The sequence below is a fragment of the Helicoverpa zea genome, chromosome 15 (assembly GCF_022581195.2).
Source record: "Helicoverpa zea isolate HzStark_Cry1AcR chromosome 15, ilHelZeax1.1, whole genome shotgun sequence".
Lineage (NCBI taxonomy): Eukaryota > Metazoa > Arthropoda > Insecta > Lepidoptera > Noctuidae > Helicoverpa > Helicoverpa zea.
The window spans coordinates 8,104,386-8,122,338 of NC_061466.1; the positions used below are offsets into that span (position 1 = coordinate 8,104,386).

A 17,953-nucleotide genomic window follows, 5' to 3' on the forward strand; every position below is an offset into this window, starting at 1 on the left:
ACGGAAGCATGACTCACGTACATAAGTGCGTCAAAACAGCAATCTTTCAGACGTAATGAGAGTTAAATAACTAAGGTCGCAGGCGCATCGCCAAGCACCTATTCACGCTGCCATTCACCCGAACAATGACAAATTTTGATATTTCTGTCGCCTTTCTATTATATCACCTGAGTTATTTGTTTTAGCTCACATTTTAAATATTTGTCTCATGACTGTGGCAGACTATATTTATTTCGTGAATGTCGGAAGCAACTGAAATATTTGTGACGAATTTATAGATGTATATTTTGCTTCTATATCAAAATAACTAGTGATCACTCGCGGTTTTGCTTGCGTCTTACTGTGTAATTTACGTCGCGTATTCGGATAAAAGGTAGTTAATTAATACCTTCCTCAAGAATTACCTCTCACTACATGATACTAAGTAATTTTTCTTTTGTGTGTTATAAGGTTACTACAATATATAAGACAAAATTCATTTTACCTGAGATTTGTGATTATTCTAGCGTTCATAGGTAGACCATTTCATTCTTCCAGTTGACTGATTTCAAATAGCTCTTAATAGTTTTCTACTTCATCAATCAAATATGATTGAGTGTCAAAGATTGATCGATAGATCTTGAGATTACATTTATTATTTAATTTTCTTTTATTCCATAAGTGTTTAAAATCATCCATTGTCAATAACAAAAATGGATTGATTAAGAATTGGGTATCTATATGATAATATTTTATATAAAGTTTTAAAATTATTTTATTTTGTGCAGAATTGGGATTATTGCAATGAATCATGCTAAATAAATTATCCGAATTACTTAATACAACATCAACAACAACAAGCTTTACTTACCAAAACAATGAATCTCAACAACTAATAATTCTATCTTATCGAACTTTATATGCTGTCAATATAAACGTTTATTTACACACACATTCACACAACATTCAATCTGAAATTGGCATACTCTCTGAACATCTGTACAAAGAGTGACTCAAGCTGGGCAGCTGCCGTCTTTCTGTCAGATATAAATCCAAGATAAGCTTAATTAGAATACTGCACTATATTGCGTCTATCATGAACTAGATCATAGAATTTCCGCGTATTTGAGATAAGCATTCCGAATTCTAGGAAAACATGGTTCAGTTCCAAATAAAACAGTAATAACCTATAGGAAGATATAATTTGTTTACCTAGACGACGTACTATAGTTGTTTATTGATTGTCTGATTCAACATCCATACTTGTAGGTATGAAAACTGTGGGTGTATGTACGTTTGTTACGCTTACGTTTTTAAGGTAAAATAGCATGTCAATCAATATGAAATTCTGTATAAAGATCTGTGCATTCCTGAAGATTTGATGGTACGTACTTTGTATTCAGATAGATAAAAAATACACCTCTAGACGCGGGAGTAGTAATAATTTATTATTTTGTATTAAATGTTGTAATTGAAGCACTTCTTCAAATTAATATTGGGTTTGTTACCTATTTAATTTAATGTTAGTTTTAATTTGTTACCTACTCAAACTTACATAATTTTCAATTTCGTTTCTTTACCAAAGATACCCTATAAATATAAAATTAATTATCCATAAACAGTTGTTACTAACGAAATGAGTGTTTTGAAATATTATTTATATTGGTCTAAATTATCAAATAAATATTGTGACACCCCATTTATAATAGTTTGTGAATTTATAGCATTATACAAAAATGTGCCAAGGTCCCTTCGAAAACTAACGTATGAGCTTTGAACTAAATATTTAGTAACATTTTTATTCGTATCAAAAGTTTGGAAAACATGGAATTAACAAGGGAAACTCTTGAAAAAGACAAAAATAAAAAATATGTTCTTTTCTTTGATTTTGAGTTGTTTAGGCTTACAATTACAAGTCTGAAACTTTGGTCTAGTTTTTTATCTATACCCACTAATAATAGTATAAACAGGACTAACATGTTTTTGCCTAAGGGGAGTAAACCAATTTGAAAAATACTTTCACTGTTAAAAAGCTACACTAGGCTATTTTATCGGGTACAAGAAGTGGTTTCCATTGAACACGAGCGGTACCGCGGGAAAGAGGTATAGAGAAATCGTAGAAAATCCTTGGTATTTCATACTCACGCTGAATGGTTAGACAAAACAGTGTTTAGCGAAAGCTCAACAATCCACAAAAACATCTTAGCTTTGGCAATAAACATAGTTTAAACAATGTTTAAGAAACAGCTGGCGTTTAAACATCAGCGTAAAATACGCTATAAGTAGTTACGTTCTCAAAATAGTTAAAAGTTTGGATGCTAACGAATGATATGTGTATGTTATGTTATAGAGATATTTTTTTAAAGCTACATAGAAATGAGTGATTCTTTGTGATCTGTTTTCATAAAGTTTTAAAAAATGTGATAAGAATAGAGGTAGCTAGGTCTGCGGTATTGAGATGTTGTATGTACAGTATAAAAAATAGGATGTGACGTGGATTTTGAAACTCCATTTTAACTTGTTGTTTCTTAAAAAACAGCTCACTTTATTATTATGTTAATTTACACTTCTATGTTCCTATATACAACTGGGTTTTTTGGTAAACATAAACCGGATGATGTTGGGCTAACACCAAAAATGTTATAAAACAACATCTAAAATTTAATCCTTTCAGAAACATGGAAAACGTAAATCTTTTCCCCGGAATTTCATAATTAATATCAACAGTAGAATTATATAGAGTTTGTGTTCCAACATTCATTAATTTTAGGTATATTTCATCTAATATTTTGTAGAGAAATTTAGTTTATAATTACATTTACCAGTTTTATTCCATGGTTTCAGTTAGGTGTAATCAAGACGGGAACAAAAATATTTAAGAAGAAAAAAATACCAATCTTTATATTTCTCTTGCTACTGCGTTTGGTAAATTGGCAGCTGTAGAAAATTCACTTTTCCCCTATATTTTAGGAACTATGTTTTGCTTCATGCGTTTATTAAACATTGTATTTACTATTACAATTTTATTATACAATGGCTTTACTTACCTATAAATCAAACCGTCAAAGTACTTAAATAAATTTTAATTAAACAAAAACAAGAAACACTCAAATCTCTGTATTTTTACTACAGATCTGGCCTTTTTGCTAAGGAATAAACTTGAAAGCTTTTCTTGGAATAATCTTTAGAGATATACTTTCGGTAGAAAGAGGATTTTACTTATACCCTAATCTCTTTATATTTACATCACTAGGTAACCTTTATTAAGAGTCAGTATCTATGATAGAATTATATCCTGTCTACTAGGTACCTATTTTTGTGTAAATGTAATTGGTTTTAGGCATACATAATCTCAGCAAGAGTGTTTTCTGAAAATTGATCAGTTTATCAAAAACAGGTATATTCGAAATAATTTTCGAATTATTTTGAAGTTCTGACAAGTATAAAAACGCTTTTGAAATGTAACTTTCTAAAACTCACGGTTGTCATTTGAACATCCTTAGCAGTTATTACGGGCATTCAGGAACTAAAAAGTTTGTATGGTTTTATGTGAATATACTAGTACTTAAGTAGGTGCTACCTAAACTACCTATATGGGAAAATAAATTAAAACAAAATGACACAGAGCTTTTGACAAAGGTTGTAATTACTTCGCAAATAAGATTAATGAGCCGTGGACGATGAAAACTTCATTATTACTTTCGTTTTGGCAATTTCTTTTGTTTTAAGAAAAATATTTTTTGTAAAACATAATTTACTAAAGTAGTAGTTTTTGTACTAAAGTTAATTACGAAAAGCTGACCGTTAGCTATTTTTTTTATTTGATTTATTCACTGGATGGGAAAATACGGTGATATTAATGTTTGTTTATCTACCAGTTTAAAAACTGGAATGATTTGAAAATTCTCATGATGGATAAAGTATTTTTTGAAGTCATTTGGTTTAGCGCGTTAATTTTTTACCGATTTCTCAAAAAAGAAGAGGTTCTCATATTTTTAAATAGCCCAGATTGTAATCAACACTATAAGTATGTAGTATTCATACTTAATTGATTTTTTAAAATACATTAAAATCCGAAAGTATTTTTTCAGTTACATACTTTAAATGTAAACAAAGCTCGAGGAAGCCTTATTAGTTATAATGTAGGTATATTGATCTTAAAAGTTTCGAAGTAAACAGAAAAATACCATTACTGAGAAAAAGTAAGTTGCAAAAGCATTCTGCAAACTTTTTACTTCGTTATTTTTGACCGTTACCAAAAACAAAAAAATAATGGACATATGTAGAAATAGGCTTTTTTTTAAATATGAAGATGAAGATACACTTCATATGGTGGATTTAAACAAGTAGGCAATGCAACAATAGACGTTTGCATTTGCATTGTGCAGGGAGACACTCAACTTTTTGTCGTCCGATAGATTAATGGGGTTCATGAATCAGTTGAGATAAATGGTGATCCGCACATGACAACTTATACTAGGTGTCTAGCCAATCAAAAACTTCTACTCGTTGCACCTTCAAATAAACTGTCAGTCGTCTATCGAACCAACTTTTTGCCGACAGTTAAACTGCGGCAAAAACGGCTAAATCAAGACTAATCATACTAAAAAGATACTTAGTTAAGAATCTCGGATCGTTTCTAATCGATCCTTCAATCATGCTAATAAAAACATATACTTAAATGTAATTTTATTTTCTTTAAATCTTACTTTTTGAGATAGTCATCGTGATGGATTGGAGAACATTATCATGATCCTGTCGCTTTCAGTAAATCCTTCGGTGATATTAACGTTTTTTTTGAAAATCGGTTGCGTGATTTAGCGGTGTTTGAAATCCTTTATAAAAAGAACCCAAAGAAAGATAGTATTTACAGTGATATACATTTTATTTATTTTCAATTGAAGCAGGGATAAACGGTTAAACATTACGTTACAAATGAAAAAAAAATACTAAGGAGGATCTATATTATGTAAAAACATTCTACAGATGATGATTTAAAATTACCTATTCAAACTTTTTCTTGGAACACAGAATCAAAATACTCAATCGTCTTTCATTTGTTTTTCAGGAAAAGAGTTTTATTTACTCGTAGATCATGCAAAGCAATTGATCAATATTTATGACTAACGCACCCGGATGTTTTTGTAATATCATCTGGGCGGAAAAACCAATGCATTAGAACGAAGTATTTTCTCTAAGCACATGTGTTGTTTATTGCTCACAATAATATTAAAGCTTGTGTGGTGTTATGAATGTATAATGTATTGGTCGAATTGAGAACCACTTTTTTGGAGTCGGTTAAAAAACAATAGTTGCTAAGCAGTCTTTGAGTCTACTGATTAAATATAAATAGACATTTTGATATAGGATATTTGACACAGGATTGTTAAGAACTAAAGGCTTATGTATTTAATTTAATTCATCACGTTTTTCGTGTCATTGTCATTTTACACCTTAAGTACATAAATTAACTATGTAACGTTAACCTAAGCAAGTAACTACGTAATTTGATACAAAGGTAACAAAGGACTGGAAGAGAAAGGTTACTTATTATAGGGTAATAACCAACCTTTGACATATTTGGGCCGCGATTAACCTCTGTCCCAAATTTCATCAAATGGGCAGTACGTAGGCAAATATCGACATAGTAGTTACCTTCTAACAGTGAAATTAGTTTATGTGACATCACGGTAACTCAGACCAATGGGAACAGCAGAACATCATCACCTGCCTAGCCTTTTTCCAATTATGTTGGGTTCGGCTTCCAGTCTAACCGGATGCAGCTGAGTAGGTACTAGTGTTTAACAAGGAGCGACTGCCTATCTGACTCTTCAACCCAGTTACTCGGGCAACCCAATAGCCCTTGGTTAAACTGGTTGTCAGACTTACTGGCTTCTAACTGCACGTAATGACAGCCAAAGATTTTCCAATGACAGCAGACCATTATTGTAAAAATATTTTATTTATTTGTTGGTGTAGGTTTAGGAGAATATTGAATGCTATATTGCAATCGGATTAGAAAGTCCCTCAACGGCATCTATTTAATGAAACATCATCTATTATTTACCAGAAGTAATTATAATTAGTACCATGCTACTCATAATTTATTTTTATGTGACAGTGTTCGTCTGTCGAACAAACAAAGTTCACGATGTCTATTTTTAAATCATGTCTGATGCCAAGTCGTATTTATTAATTACATCTTTGAATATTAGCGACCGCCGATTAGGCATTCGATATTGAGCAGTCCATTTAAAACTGAAAAAACGACTTAAGTAATAATCCTAATACTTTGTCGAAAGTCTGACAAATACTAAGCTGAAAACCTCATCAAATCCTATAAAAAGTGGAATAATTTGAACAGACATACAGGTTAAACTGAGAACCAATTTTTTAGAAGTTGGTTAAAAAAGGCTGTGTTCCATTCTTGAGAAAATAATAGTTAGATTTCTCAAAATATGTGACTTTTATATCGTTTAGCTATTCTGGATTTCACATGATATTATAATAACCCAGACTTCATCCACAACTGAATCACATTTGAATGTGGCTCATAGCTCATATAAGATATTCGTACACTCAAAATTACAGACGTATTTCCAATCCTCAAAGGCCGGCTTGATATTATGAACGAGAAACCAAGTCAGTAGCCTTTTGCCAGAGGCATTGTCTGTATAGACTCAAAGGTATATGTATTGGTACTAGTTCATAATATATTGGGCTTTCACCCAGAGCCACCATTCTATAAGTTCTCAAAGATGTTCAAAAGACCTAAAAGTCTATCCTGCCTTCCGAAACACGGAAGAACTCGTCATGATAAAGATGGTCACTGATCACCCATCCACGGACTAACTGCACCAAGCTTAACCTTATGTTCGATCGCCCGCACGGTTTCTGAATTAGCCATGAGCTCATCTTGCAAGATGTTTCTCGTATAAGGTCATTGACACCGACTCAGCCAACGTCCAAATATACCTTTTAACTTTTGAAACTAATTTAACAAGTCGCGACGCTAACGTCTGAAAAGTCATTAAGCGTCAAATATTTTCTTGGGAAATTGACAAACTCATATTCACTTGAATGTCGAAATACGGAAAATTATTATTTACACGTTAATTATGCCTTAACAATGTAAGGAAATGTGGTTTTATCTTATGTGACAGGCTGTTACCAGGCGAATACGTTTTACTCGTAATATAATTTATTCGTAACTAGCTTTTGCCTGCGACTTCGTTCGCATGGAATAGTGACTTCCGGCATATTTTTGGTTTGACCAATAGATGGCGCTATATGTCCGGAATAAATTTTATTTTTTTTTTTTTTTTTTTTTTTTTTTAAATAAAAACTATCCTATGTCCTTTCTCAAGTTCCAAACTATGTCTGTACCAAATTTCACACAAATCGGTTCAGTAGTTTAGGCGTGAAGAAAAGACAGACAGACAGACAGACAGACAGAGTTACTTTCACATTTATAATATTAGTTAGGATTTAGTTGTACAAACAACCTTCCTCGTATTAGTGATGTACTTATTACCATACAAAACTATCAAAACAACAGCACTGAAATACATATCATCAAAATATTATTATCTTATAAAATGGCGAAGAGTCGATAAATAATACTATTAAACAGACCTACAAAATAATCATTGCCATCCTTGTATATGCGTAAATAATAATGCAAATAAAATTTGTTTGCAAAAAAATGTAGGCTATCGGCATGTATCGATTCCACCGTCATCTTGTATTTACCTATCATCGTCATTTGTGAGTGTTACCTATAGCTACTAGCAGTCGAGAGTCAGTAAAATTCATAGTCAGAGATCTCCAAACAGTTTTGGGCAACTCTTCACTCAATTAGATCTCAAACCTACAACCCACACAATACGGAAAAGAAACCCTTATCTCACTAATATGTTAATTCTCTTTACAGAGCTCATCCCTCACAGATTTGATCTCAGCATTCGATACAAAGGCACAGGCTCACAGCGATCTACAGAAGGTCACGGCTTTCAGTGGACACTTCGACAAAAACCACAAACCCACATTCTCTAAGGATGAATACGGCAAGTGAGTATTAATAGACCTGTTCAATCTATTTACTAATGACTCTGTGGTAAAAAAAAGTAGTTAATTATAAGGTAAACTTCAATTTTCTTTGAATTAACGCTAGTGAATTTTATTTATTAGCTGATATGAGAGCCCCATAGGAATAACCTTAGAAAAAAAATCCTAAGTCATCCTCCGAGCCTTTTTCCCAATCATGTTGGGGTCGGCTTCCAGTCTAACCGGATTCAGCTGAGTACCAGTGCTTTACAAGAAGCGACTGCCTATCTGACCTCCTCAACCCAGTTACCCGGGCAACCCGATACCCCTTGGTTAGACTGGTGTCAGACTTACTGGCTTCTGACTACCCGTAACGACTGCCAAGGATGAAAAAAAATCCTAAGTGCTCACCATTTATTAGACTGCTTCGTAAGTAGACAGTTTATGTTTATTATTATAGAACCTAATCCTAGTGTAGTCCTTTATAATGGGTATTGGACAATGCCCGCATTTATTTTTGGAATAAAATATAATCTTCTTTTATTATTGTCAATTAATAAAAGAGGTTGTGCCTATCAGTATTCAAAAGTGATGGAATGAGGGTCTTCTCAATTTTTTCTGCCACAGGGTGGCGCCACGTATGCGTCTGGTCCAAACAGCTGTCAAATAGTATGGAATTGTAGGGTCCGAACTTATTGTTTATTGAAATTCTGTTATATTGGAAGTGTTATTGATTTTATTATGGACTACGGTCAGAATAAGGTTTCCGAACTAAAAATTGAGCTAAGAGAGAGGGTGCAAAAGTCACTGGTACTAAGGAAAAGCTTGTTGAAAAATTAGTTAACACAATATGATTTAGTTTTTTTTATTTACTCAACCGCAATAGTAAAACAATAATGCAGTGCTTTAATTATAAAATAAAAAAAACACTAAAATCGTTCACTATTCATAGTAAAGATAAGCACTTTGACAGTTACCTGGACCTGACGACTCGGTGCTGCCACCTCGTGGATCGCCATTTTAGAAAACCCTCATTGAAGATATGTTTACAATTCAAAATTCGAACATTGAATTGACAAGCGAATTAGAGCAGAAACACACACAATGCTATTTTATGTAATGTCGTGGTTTCGAATGAATGAATAGCTTCTACGCCCTTATTATGAAGCTGAAATGATTTTGTTCGGCTGTTTGAACTTGCTAATTTCAGGACGATTTATGTGGTTTGAGTAATTATTTTCGAGGTTGGATATACCCATTTCTGTGAAAAGCTTGTGCTTTTTCGAAACCGCAGCAATCATGTATCTTAAATATGAAACTATAATCAACGAGAAAACAGATCACTTTGACGGTGTAATATGAAAATTCTGTAGAGTCATTAAGCTCCATGTAAATTATAGTTACAACCGCAAAAGGTCTTGTTAAAGAGTATCGGATATTTGACCGACCAGAGTACCGCCGTGACTGGCATTTCATTATCTTTGCAGTCAAGGAAAACGGAAATATTTCCCCGTAATGGGGTTCAATAAAAACCTAATTATCAAGGGACTAATCTTGTTCAACTTAGAGGTCAGATTAGGAAGGTAAACATGTAAGTTGCTACTGAAATTAGGCCAATCACTTGACGGTTAAGACGTGATGAGAATTCGGGAAATTCCATTAGCAAAAACAAGTGAATTTTTTGCACCTTTCTTGAATTAAAATTTTGATGATTTTTTTGTTGTAAAATATAAAATTTATTTACCTACTTTTAATCTTTAAATTTTTATCACTTATATTCCGCAAGAAAGAGAGGAACTTAAGTTGACGGACAAATGTTTATGTGTGTACATGCATAATAGGACAAGTTTTTGTCTTTAATCCAAACTTAAGTTGATTCCTGATCTTGATTTCTTTCATTGATGATGATCCTTATATTAAAAGAGAATACCTATTATCCAATTAAGCAATTATTAACAGTAAAAACAATTGCACTATACCTGTTCCCTGATAAATACTCTGTATAAAAAGTGTAAATAAAAATAATAAATCCTTTTTCTTGTAGACCTATTCCTGGTTCCATGACGGAGTTCCGAGGAGCCGAAGCCCAAGCGAGAGTATGCACAGAGATGAAGGAACTGTGTGAGATCATCAATGAGTACGGCAAGACGCCCTGCAAAAGCCTCCTACCTCCAGAGCTGAAGGATGCCACCAAAGTGATATCATTTGGAGAATTGTTTACGGTAAGTGTTTTATTAAGAAAATTGAAGTTTTTGAAAATCTTTTTTGAAGTGATATACTTACTGCTGGATTAAGACATTCTCCGTCTTACCACAAAAACTTTTGAACGTCAGTTTAAGACTTGTCTAAAAAAATGACAAATTATGACGTTGAAATAAGGTCCATTTTGCAGTTTGACACATGTTTATGTTTTTGTAGTAAGAACATCTATATTTATACAACATGTCCTGGCAATTAAATAATTGTAGTAGGTAAAATTAATGGACCTACATTCATAATCTGTTAACTCAACGTGTTTTAATTTCTATTTAAAACCACTACAAGTCTGGACAGCGCAGCTGCCAGCTGAAAGGTTGCATATCATACAATAAACTTACTGTAATGGCTTGACTAATGTAAAGTTTACAACAGATAAAATATACGTACAAGTGCAAAGATTACAGCTTTATATTACAAAAAGTTATACTTATTTCTTCCGTAAATAATAATATTTCAAGAATACAAAACTTACTTTTTCTGAGTAAGTTATGTTTACCAAATAACAAAATCGTGATTAGCATCCTGGGAATAGTAATTTTTACCAGTGTTCGTCACGCGGAACGACCCTTTACTACCCTAGAGGGTAGTAAATCAAGGATCCAAAGATTAATAAGAAGACGAATAGGGGATTTAGTGACAAAATGGATCTCTGGCCTCTAAAGCAAATGAGCTTTGGACATTGAAATGTAGGTCAAATTGTATGATTGGGGACAGAACAGTTATGCAAATATCGGTTATCTTATTTGCGTAGCGATTTTCTGTATTTTACTATGACCTCTAATGCTGGGATGCGTTTTAACTTTTACTGTTTTCTGATTCTCTGATAGTGACTAGCCCTACTGAGAGTCGTGTTCTGGGTTTGACGTCCTTTGAGTATTCTTAAGATATGTAGTTAGTTGTTGCAATCTTAACTTAGTAAAGGTAGAATTCCGTCCATCGCGACATCGTAGGACGCGCGCGACCTACGTCGGCCGCGCGCGACAATTAAAGTCAACCTATGATAATGTATGGCACCGCTGCCGAGGTCCGCGACAGTCGCGCGCGGCCGACGAATTTCGTAAGCCGCGCGCGGCATTGTCTTGAAATTAGTCGATTTTGTTCGCCCGTTCCCTCTAGTCGAAGAGCTAATTGATATCCTTGAAGAAGAGGAGGATGACGTGCTGCTGTGGCTGTATAATGAAAATAGATTGCCAACTATTAGATAGATTACTTTAAAAAGTAGAAATGAAGAAGGATACTACCAAATACTGATTCAAAAGCATTTGTATTGTAATGAAAACAAAAGGAGGTTTTGCCGACTAAATAAAAAACAATTCAATTCTGGTTTTACTAAGATTCTATAGATTAAGCGCTAGACCATGTTGAGAAGCGTACGGCCGCGCGCGGCTCACGAAATTCGTCGGCGCGCGACTGTCGCGGACCTCGGGAGCGGCGCCATACATTTTCATAGGTTGACTATTGTCGCGCGCGGCTGCGTCAGCCGCGACCCACGGAATTCTACCTTTAATAGAACCTAATAAACTCTTTACTATAGGTATATATTTGGCAGAAATGGGTTTATTCCACTTAAAAGTACCTATCGAGTAGCTTAATAAGTATCGTTTCTTTAAACTGTTATTATTACCGAATTTACGACAATTTTTCATCAAAAATCCAATTATATTCATCTTATTTTGCTCATGACAGATTTATTATTAGGTCAGCAATTTCATTCGATTCTAAATAACCGTATTCACATTTAGTGGAATGGAAATATGTACTTGTATGTACGTCTTGAATATTCTATCCTGGGAAGGGAGTCGGTAAGAAGGTCTTCTATTGACTGAATTTCAAAGATGGCCATTCAGTACTAACAATGAAAGGGTATCATTCATGAATGGACAATAAAGGGAGCTGTCTAGGAAGGTAAGGATAAGGATCATGAAGCCAAGAAGCCTTTATGATCTAGTTAAATTTTAATGTTGGGTATGCGCAAATTGGTAATTATTTATTGATATGAAGTGTCGAGTTTGAGTTCTATCAATCCTTATTGTGTGTCTGACAATCGTGAAGTCTTTCGAATATTGAAGAGTTATTGTCCTCTTTATTATTTTATTAGTTATAAAATTAATAATTCAAAGATTCAAAGTAGAAGCATTAGAGAGAAAGGATCTGGACATTGGCTACAGCAGCTACAAACTGTAGCCAGCCAATTAAACTCACAAATCGAATTCTACTAACCTGACACAAAAAAGGGCTAAGATAAATAATTCAACGAAAAAATCTGAAAAAAATGTCGTCCCGAGAACCGAGTCTTCAAGTCGACACTTAGCAGTATCGCTGAAACCTTTTGAATTATTCAGGCACACAGGTAAACCTAAGCAAATAACCGACCAAAATTGCAAAGGACTTAGGCAGTTAGCTCACCGACAACATATAAACGACAGTTTTCTTAAAACAACTGTTTACTTTGAAAACTTTACGTGAAAATTCATAGGAAACATTATTAGAAAACCGGTAGTTACGTTGTCGGTAACATGAGCCTTAAAAAGTCGTTACCTGCCTTTACTTTTTAAATTACTTATAACCCTTGAGAGCAATGGACTTAGAGACGAATTCATTAATTAATAATGTTAACTTAGCGAAATAAAAACGTTGTGAAACTCGGTTTAATCACACATGAAAAGAATTAATATTAGTTCAAAACTTTCCAGTTATATTTTTTTACAGAGATAATAATATTTGTAACTGAACCATATTAATTTCTCGGGAGAGTATTTATAGCGTTTTATAATTGTCAAATAAACAATTTAGGTAACTGTTTCATGTTTTGTTAATTCAAACCTTTGCATTGACATTTTGTTTCATAATGAACATTTCGTAGTATTATATAAATATAGGTGATAATGTAGGTGTTCTTTAATTTCATTGTCATACCAAGACAATATTAAAATATATAATTAAAAATCTATCTATCTTATAAATATATAATAGAAATAAGCAGTACCTTTGTACTATTTCTATGCTATGTCTATTTCTTTTATATGTTCACTGTGTACTTACATAAATTGTTAAATAAAATAAATAAATAAATAAAACTAAAATTTCCTTATATTGTATTCAGATTATTTAATTACATAAATTATTTAATCATTTACCAAAAAAATATGTTAATAATAGTCATAATCTCATAAAATAATACCTACTTCTAAGATAAAGATCAAATATATGAAAAATATTGACCAATGCTATTGAAGAAACACTAGAATTTTTCTCTTTTAATACAAAAACTTTTCAAATTAAAAGCGTACAAATTAAAAGAGGTGAAACACAAAAGAGTTCTGAAGTCCGTTAATTTTTCATTTGCTTTCATATAGTACGTTTTTGAACTCAGAAAAGTTTGAATAGAGAATTCTGTTTAAGAATTGCTATTCTATTTCATTATAAAAATAATGCTTCGTCATGCTATCGACGAATAATTTTATAGTTCTGTAGCCAGCTGTTTTCCTGCGGCCTACACTCGCGTCCCGTGGGAACGCGGTTAAAATATAATAAATAAAGCTCTCTATGTAATATAGTAATATATGTTGCTCATACAATAACGTAGCTACCCAACAGTGAAATAATTTCTCAAATCATTTCAGTAGTTTCGGAGCCTTTAGAGAACAAGCAAACAAAACAAAATCCTATTTAATACATAGGTAGGTAATGTATAACTGACATCGAGATATAGTTTATGATATACCTATGTATTTAGGAGCACATTTGAAATGGCGTAGCCTCTATTTGATCTAAACTAACTAGACTGTTGAACTAAACTAAGGTTTAACTACTACAGACGTCATACACACATAAATGTCAGTTCTATTTACAATTCAACAATTCCTAGAATTTCTGACATAAAGTCAATTCTAGGAATCGTAATCTCATCACAACTTTATTAATATTTAGAAAGATACGTTATAGATATATTTAATACTAGGTACCCTTAAATACTCAAATAATATAAAAAGTAAAAAACTCAATTTTCTGTTATTATTTCAGTAAAATTATTTGATTTTATGATTACGATACGAACGGAGACAGATTAGGTAGGTAATACTTTACTGAATTGAAAGAACTGAAAGACTGAAAGTTTTATATTCTTCGAAGTCTCGTTAAGGTTTTTACTCATTTAATGTTGACAATATATAACTGTCGATCACTAAAAATAGCTTGCAAAAATATACCTATCAAATTACGTAAAAAGTAGGAACCAATTACGCGTTATAAGTATAGAAATCCCCAATTTAAAAGGATTTTAGAAGTTCAGGAAGTAAGTCTTTGATTTAGACGTTAATTTACTTTTGAGGAAAATATAACACGTACTTATATTAATTCACCCATAATGAATTTAAGTCGATTTTTACAGAGACGTGTATGGTCTCCTTTTGAGTTTTAAACTTTTTTTCTTGTTTCACGCAATATTTGCCATTAAAATTAAGCCGCCTTCTTCCGATTTTTAGCTAAGAAATAAGTATTTTTATGAAATATTGATCAATTTTGCCAATAAAAACTTCACGATCTAATACTTTGCATATAAATTGTTCCAAGGGGATAAGTAGATCATAATGATAAGTCTGCTATAATAACGTTGCAATTTATATATCAAGAAATGTTTCAGTTTTGTTATCTTAAAGTACTAACACTGTATGAAAATATATAACTTAACTAAAATATATGTTACAGCCAAAGTAATAAGTCTGAATAATTTATATATTATCTAGCTATTATTTATAATATCTACTCAATTTGGATAAAGTGATGATTGACACAGAATTAATCACATTAACAAGCAATTTTATATAATATCTCTATAGACTTGGATAATGTAATAGCATTGCAACGTGCCCAGCATTGGGCTAACTAGCCTTTTTCGAATTATATTAAGGTCAGCTACTAGACACTTTAGTTAGTTAACATGAAATTATAATCTTTACAAGTAGGTAAAGATTAGTAAGGTCAGCTACTACCTACCACCTACTTGTAAAGATTACACTGGTCAACAAATTATTATTTTTTTTTTGGTGCAAAGGTGAAATATATCATTTCTTATAGATAATTTGATACGTAATCGAAGTCCAGAACATAAAGTTGCACTTGCACGTAGGGATTTAGAGATATACCCCTCCCAAAGTACCAAAAACGCGTTTTTTTTTATGATATTTGATGTAATTTTTTGGGGACAACAGAATTTTCTAGTAATTTCTAACTAAAGCATTATATAGTACTACTTTCCCCGCATTAACCCCATTTTAGTATATATTTTTGCAAGTTTTCTTTCTCAATATATACCATTTTAAATATAAAGTGGAGTTTTTTCATACTAACAGGCCAAATAAAATATAGGGAAGATCGAACTATCGTAGCTGTATACATATTTCATGAAAATTTAAACTCTTAGCGTTCGAAATAAAAATGAATTTCAATCGGGAAGAGTAGTACTATATAATGCTATAGATAGAAACTAAAAAACAATTTTGCTGTCCTTCAAAAAAATCGTCAAATATCGTTAAAAAACGCGTTTTTGGTACTTTAGGAGGGGTATATCTCTAAATCCCTACGTGCAAGTGCAACTTTATGTTCTGGACTTCGATTACGTATCAAATTATCTATAAGAAATGATATATTTCACCCTTGCACCAAAAATGCTGTTGACCAGTGTTATTATTTCGTGTTAACTAACTAAAGTGTCTAGTAGCTGACCTTAATATAATTCGAAAAAGGCTAGTTAGCCCAATGCTGGGCACGCCATAATAGTAGCGAAAAGTCCCCTCTTTGAGGTGTGGCTCGGGCCACTATACAGACGGACCGGAGGACACGGTGAACCTCACAGTCCAGGTCTGCCCTGGCTGGGAAGGGCACCGCCGTGTCCTCGTCGAGGCAATAGGCAGCGGAGACCTCACGTGCCCGGCCCTGGTTCAAGCCGTGGTCCGTCGTGAGAGGTAATGGGTTGCCGTCGTCTCATGCAGACGCTAGAGAAGTTCACAACTCTCATCCCAGCTGCTGCCATGAAGGTGGAAACACCACGGGCGCCGGGTGTCGAGTGACATCTCCCGGCCATCGTAGACGTTGGTCTGTGGGCGGTGAGTTTCGGGTGGTTCATTGTCCTTCCGTCTCTTAGAAGACACGGGCCCGTCTTGGCGACTCGCGTTCTTTCACGCGCTCCACGAAGAGATTCAGCAAACCCCATTGGGTTTAATTCACTAACAGTCTGACACTCCTTCACGCTGCTGAACCACAGCGGGTGGAATCATTTGATGATATTTTATCATAAAAAAGTCGACATTAACTTAAACAGTTTTTAAGAATTAGGCAGTAGAAGCAGTGCACTTGGAGAGGCCTATGTCCAGCAGTGGACTGCGATAGGCTGATGATGATGATGATGAGGCAGTAGAAAGTTGGTTATACCATATTTATTACTTTGGCTAACATTGACTAGCTAATATTAAAATATTCAGATAAAGTGATTAATTTATCACATTGTCAAGTCAATTTGGGTATTACAATGACCAGTGAGATTATATATAATATTTATTTAATCACTATGGCTATAACATATATACCAAAATATTAATCTTTATCTTCTTCTACTGCAAATACTTCTAGTAATCTAATCTAAGAAGTATTTTGTTTTTCAATGTATACAGGTATTTACAGGCTACTAGTTTATTTTATTTTTTTTCATTATTAAAATTTCAATTAAATAATTCTAATAATTCCTTATCTTTTCATGAATGCCTTTTTATCCAGTACTAACCAGAAGACAATACTTTTATTTATCATACTAATTACATTATTTAAATCTTTATTAATATTCACATTATAAATATATACAAATTCTTCTTTACACAATACTTATACTATTGTACTCCAACTTAACAATACAATACTTCAATTATTAACACAACTGTAACAGCGTTGAATTTCCCATTTCGCAATATAATAACATTTGCAATGTCCTCAGAAATCTCGAGGGACGCAGTTCTCCATATGACGGTGAATGCACTAAAGTCGCATTAGGAATTATATATTTATACTAACCAGTTTATTTAGATAGTAAATGAACAACGATGTCGCTTACTAAATGATTTATTATCAGCTTTTTTATCGTCTCACTGCTGGGCACAGGCATCCTCTCACATGGAGAAGGATTGAACGTTACTGAATAATTTGTTTCGCAATGGTGGATTGTCCAGACCTGGCAAAGCTTTCTTTCGATATTTTTATGAAGCATTTTCAACAAAATATAATTCCATTGATCATGACAATGATTTGATTATAATAAAAAGGCACAGGGTACCTACAAGTGAATGGATTTAAATGAAAACATGGGAAATGTTCAAATTAACAAAATATCTTAATTATTCTCGCAAAATACATGAAATGAAAAAAAAAGAAACTCAGTACCAACTCACTCATTTGAAACTCAACTTCCGTATCATCAAAACACCTGTGAATCTGTCAAACTCGTGTACAACTCATTGTTATATTTATTACCGTCTCAAGGTCATCGGCGAAACTAAAATAAATCACAAAATGTACGCTCTAAAATAATATTTTGTTCAGAAACCAGCGATGACAGGTAACGGTAACTGTTTACGTGAATATTATGAAAGGAATTATGTAAATATTTTCGCTCTATGAATTA

At 33.0% G+C, this 17,953-nt stretch overlaps 1 protein-coding gene across 1 annotated transcript in view; it reads left to right on the forward strand.

Moving 5' to 3' along the window:
* The window catches only part of LOC124636973 (actin-binding Rho-activating protein-like), a 44,504-nt gene that overhangs the window by 7,275 nt on the left and 19,276 nt on the right, over positions 1-17,953 (forward strand). The window contains exons 2-3 of the mRNA XM_047173271.1: positions 7,913-8,049; positions 10,070-10,247. Of these exons, the coding sequence (XP_047029227.1) occupies positions 7,913-8,049; positions 10,070-10,247 (315 nt within the window). The remainder of the gene's footprint in view (positions 1-7,912; positions 8,050-10,069; positions 10,248-17,953) is intronic.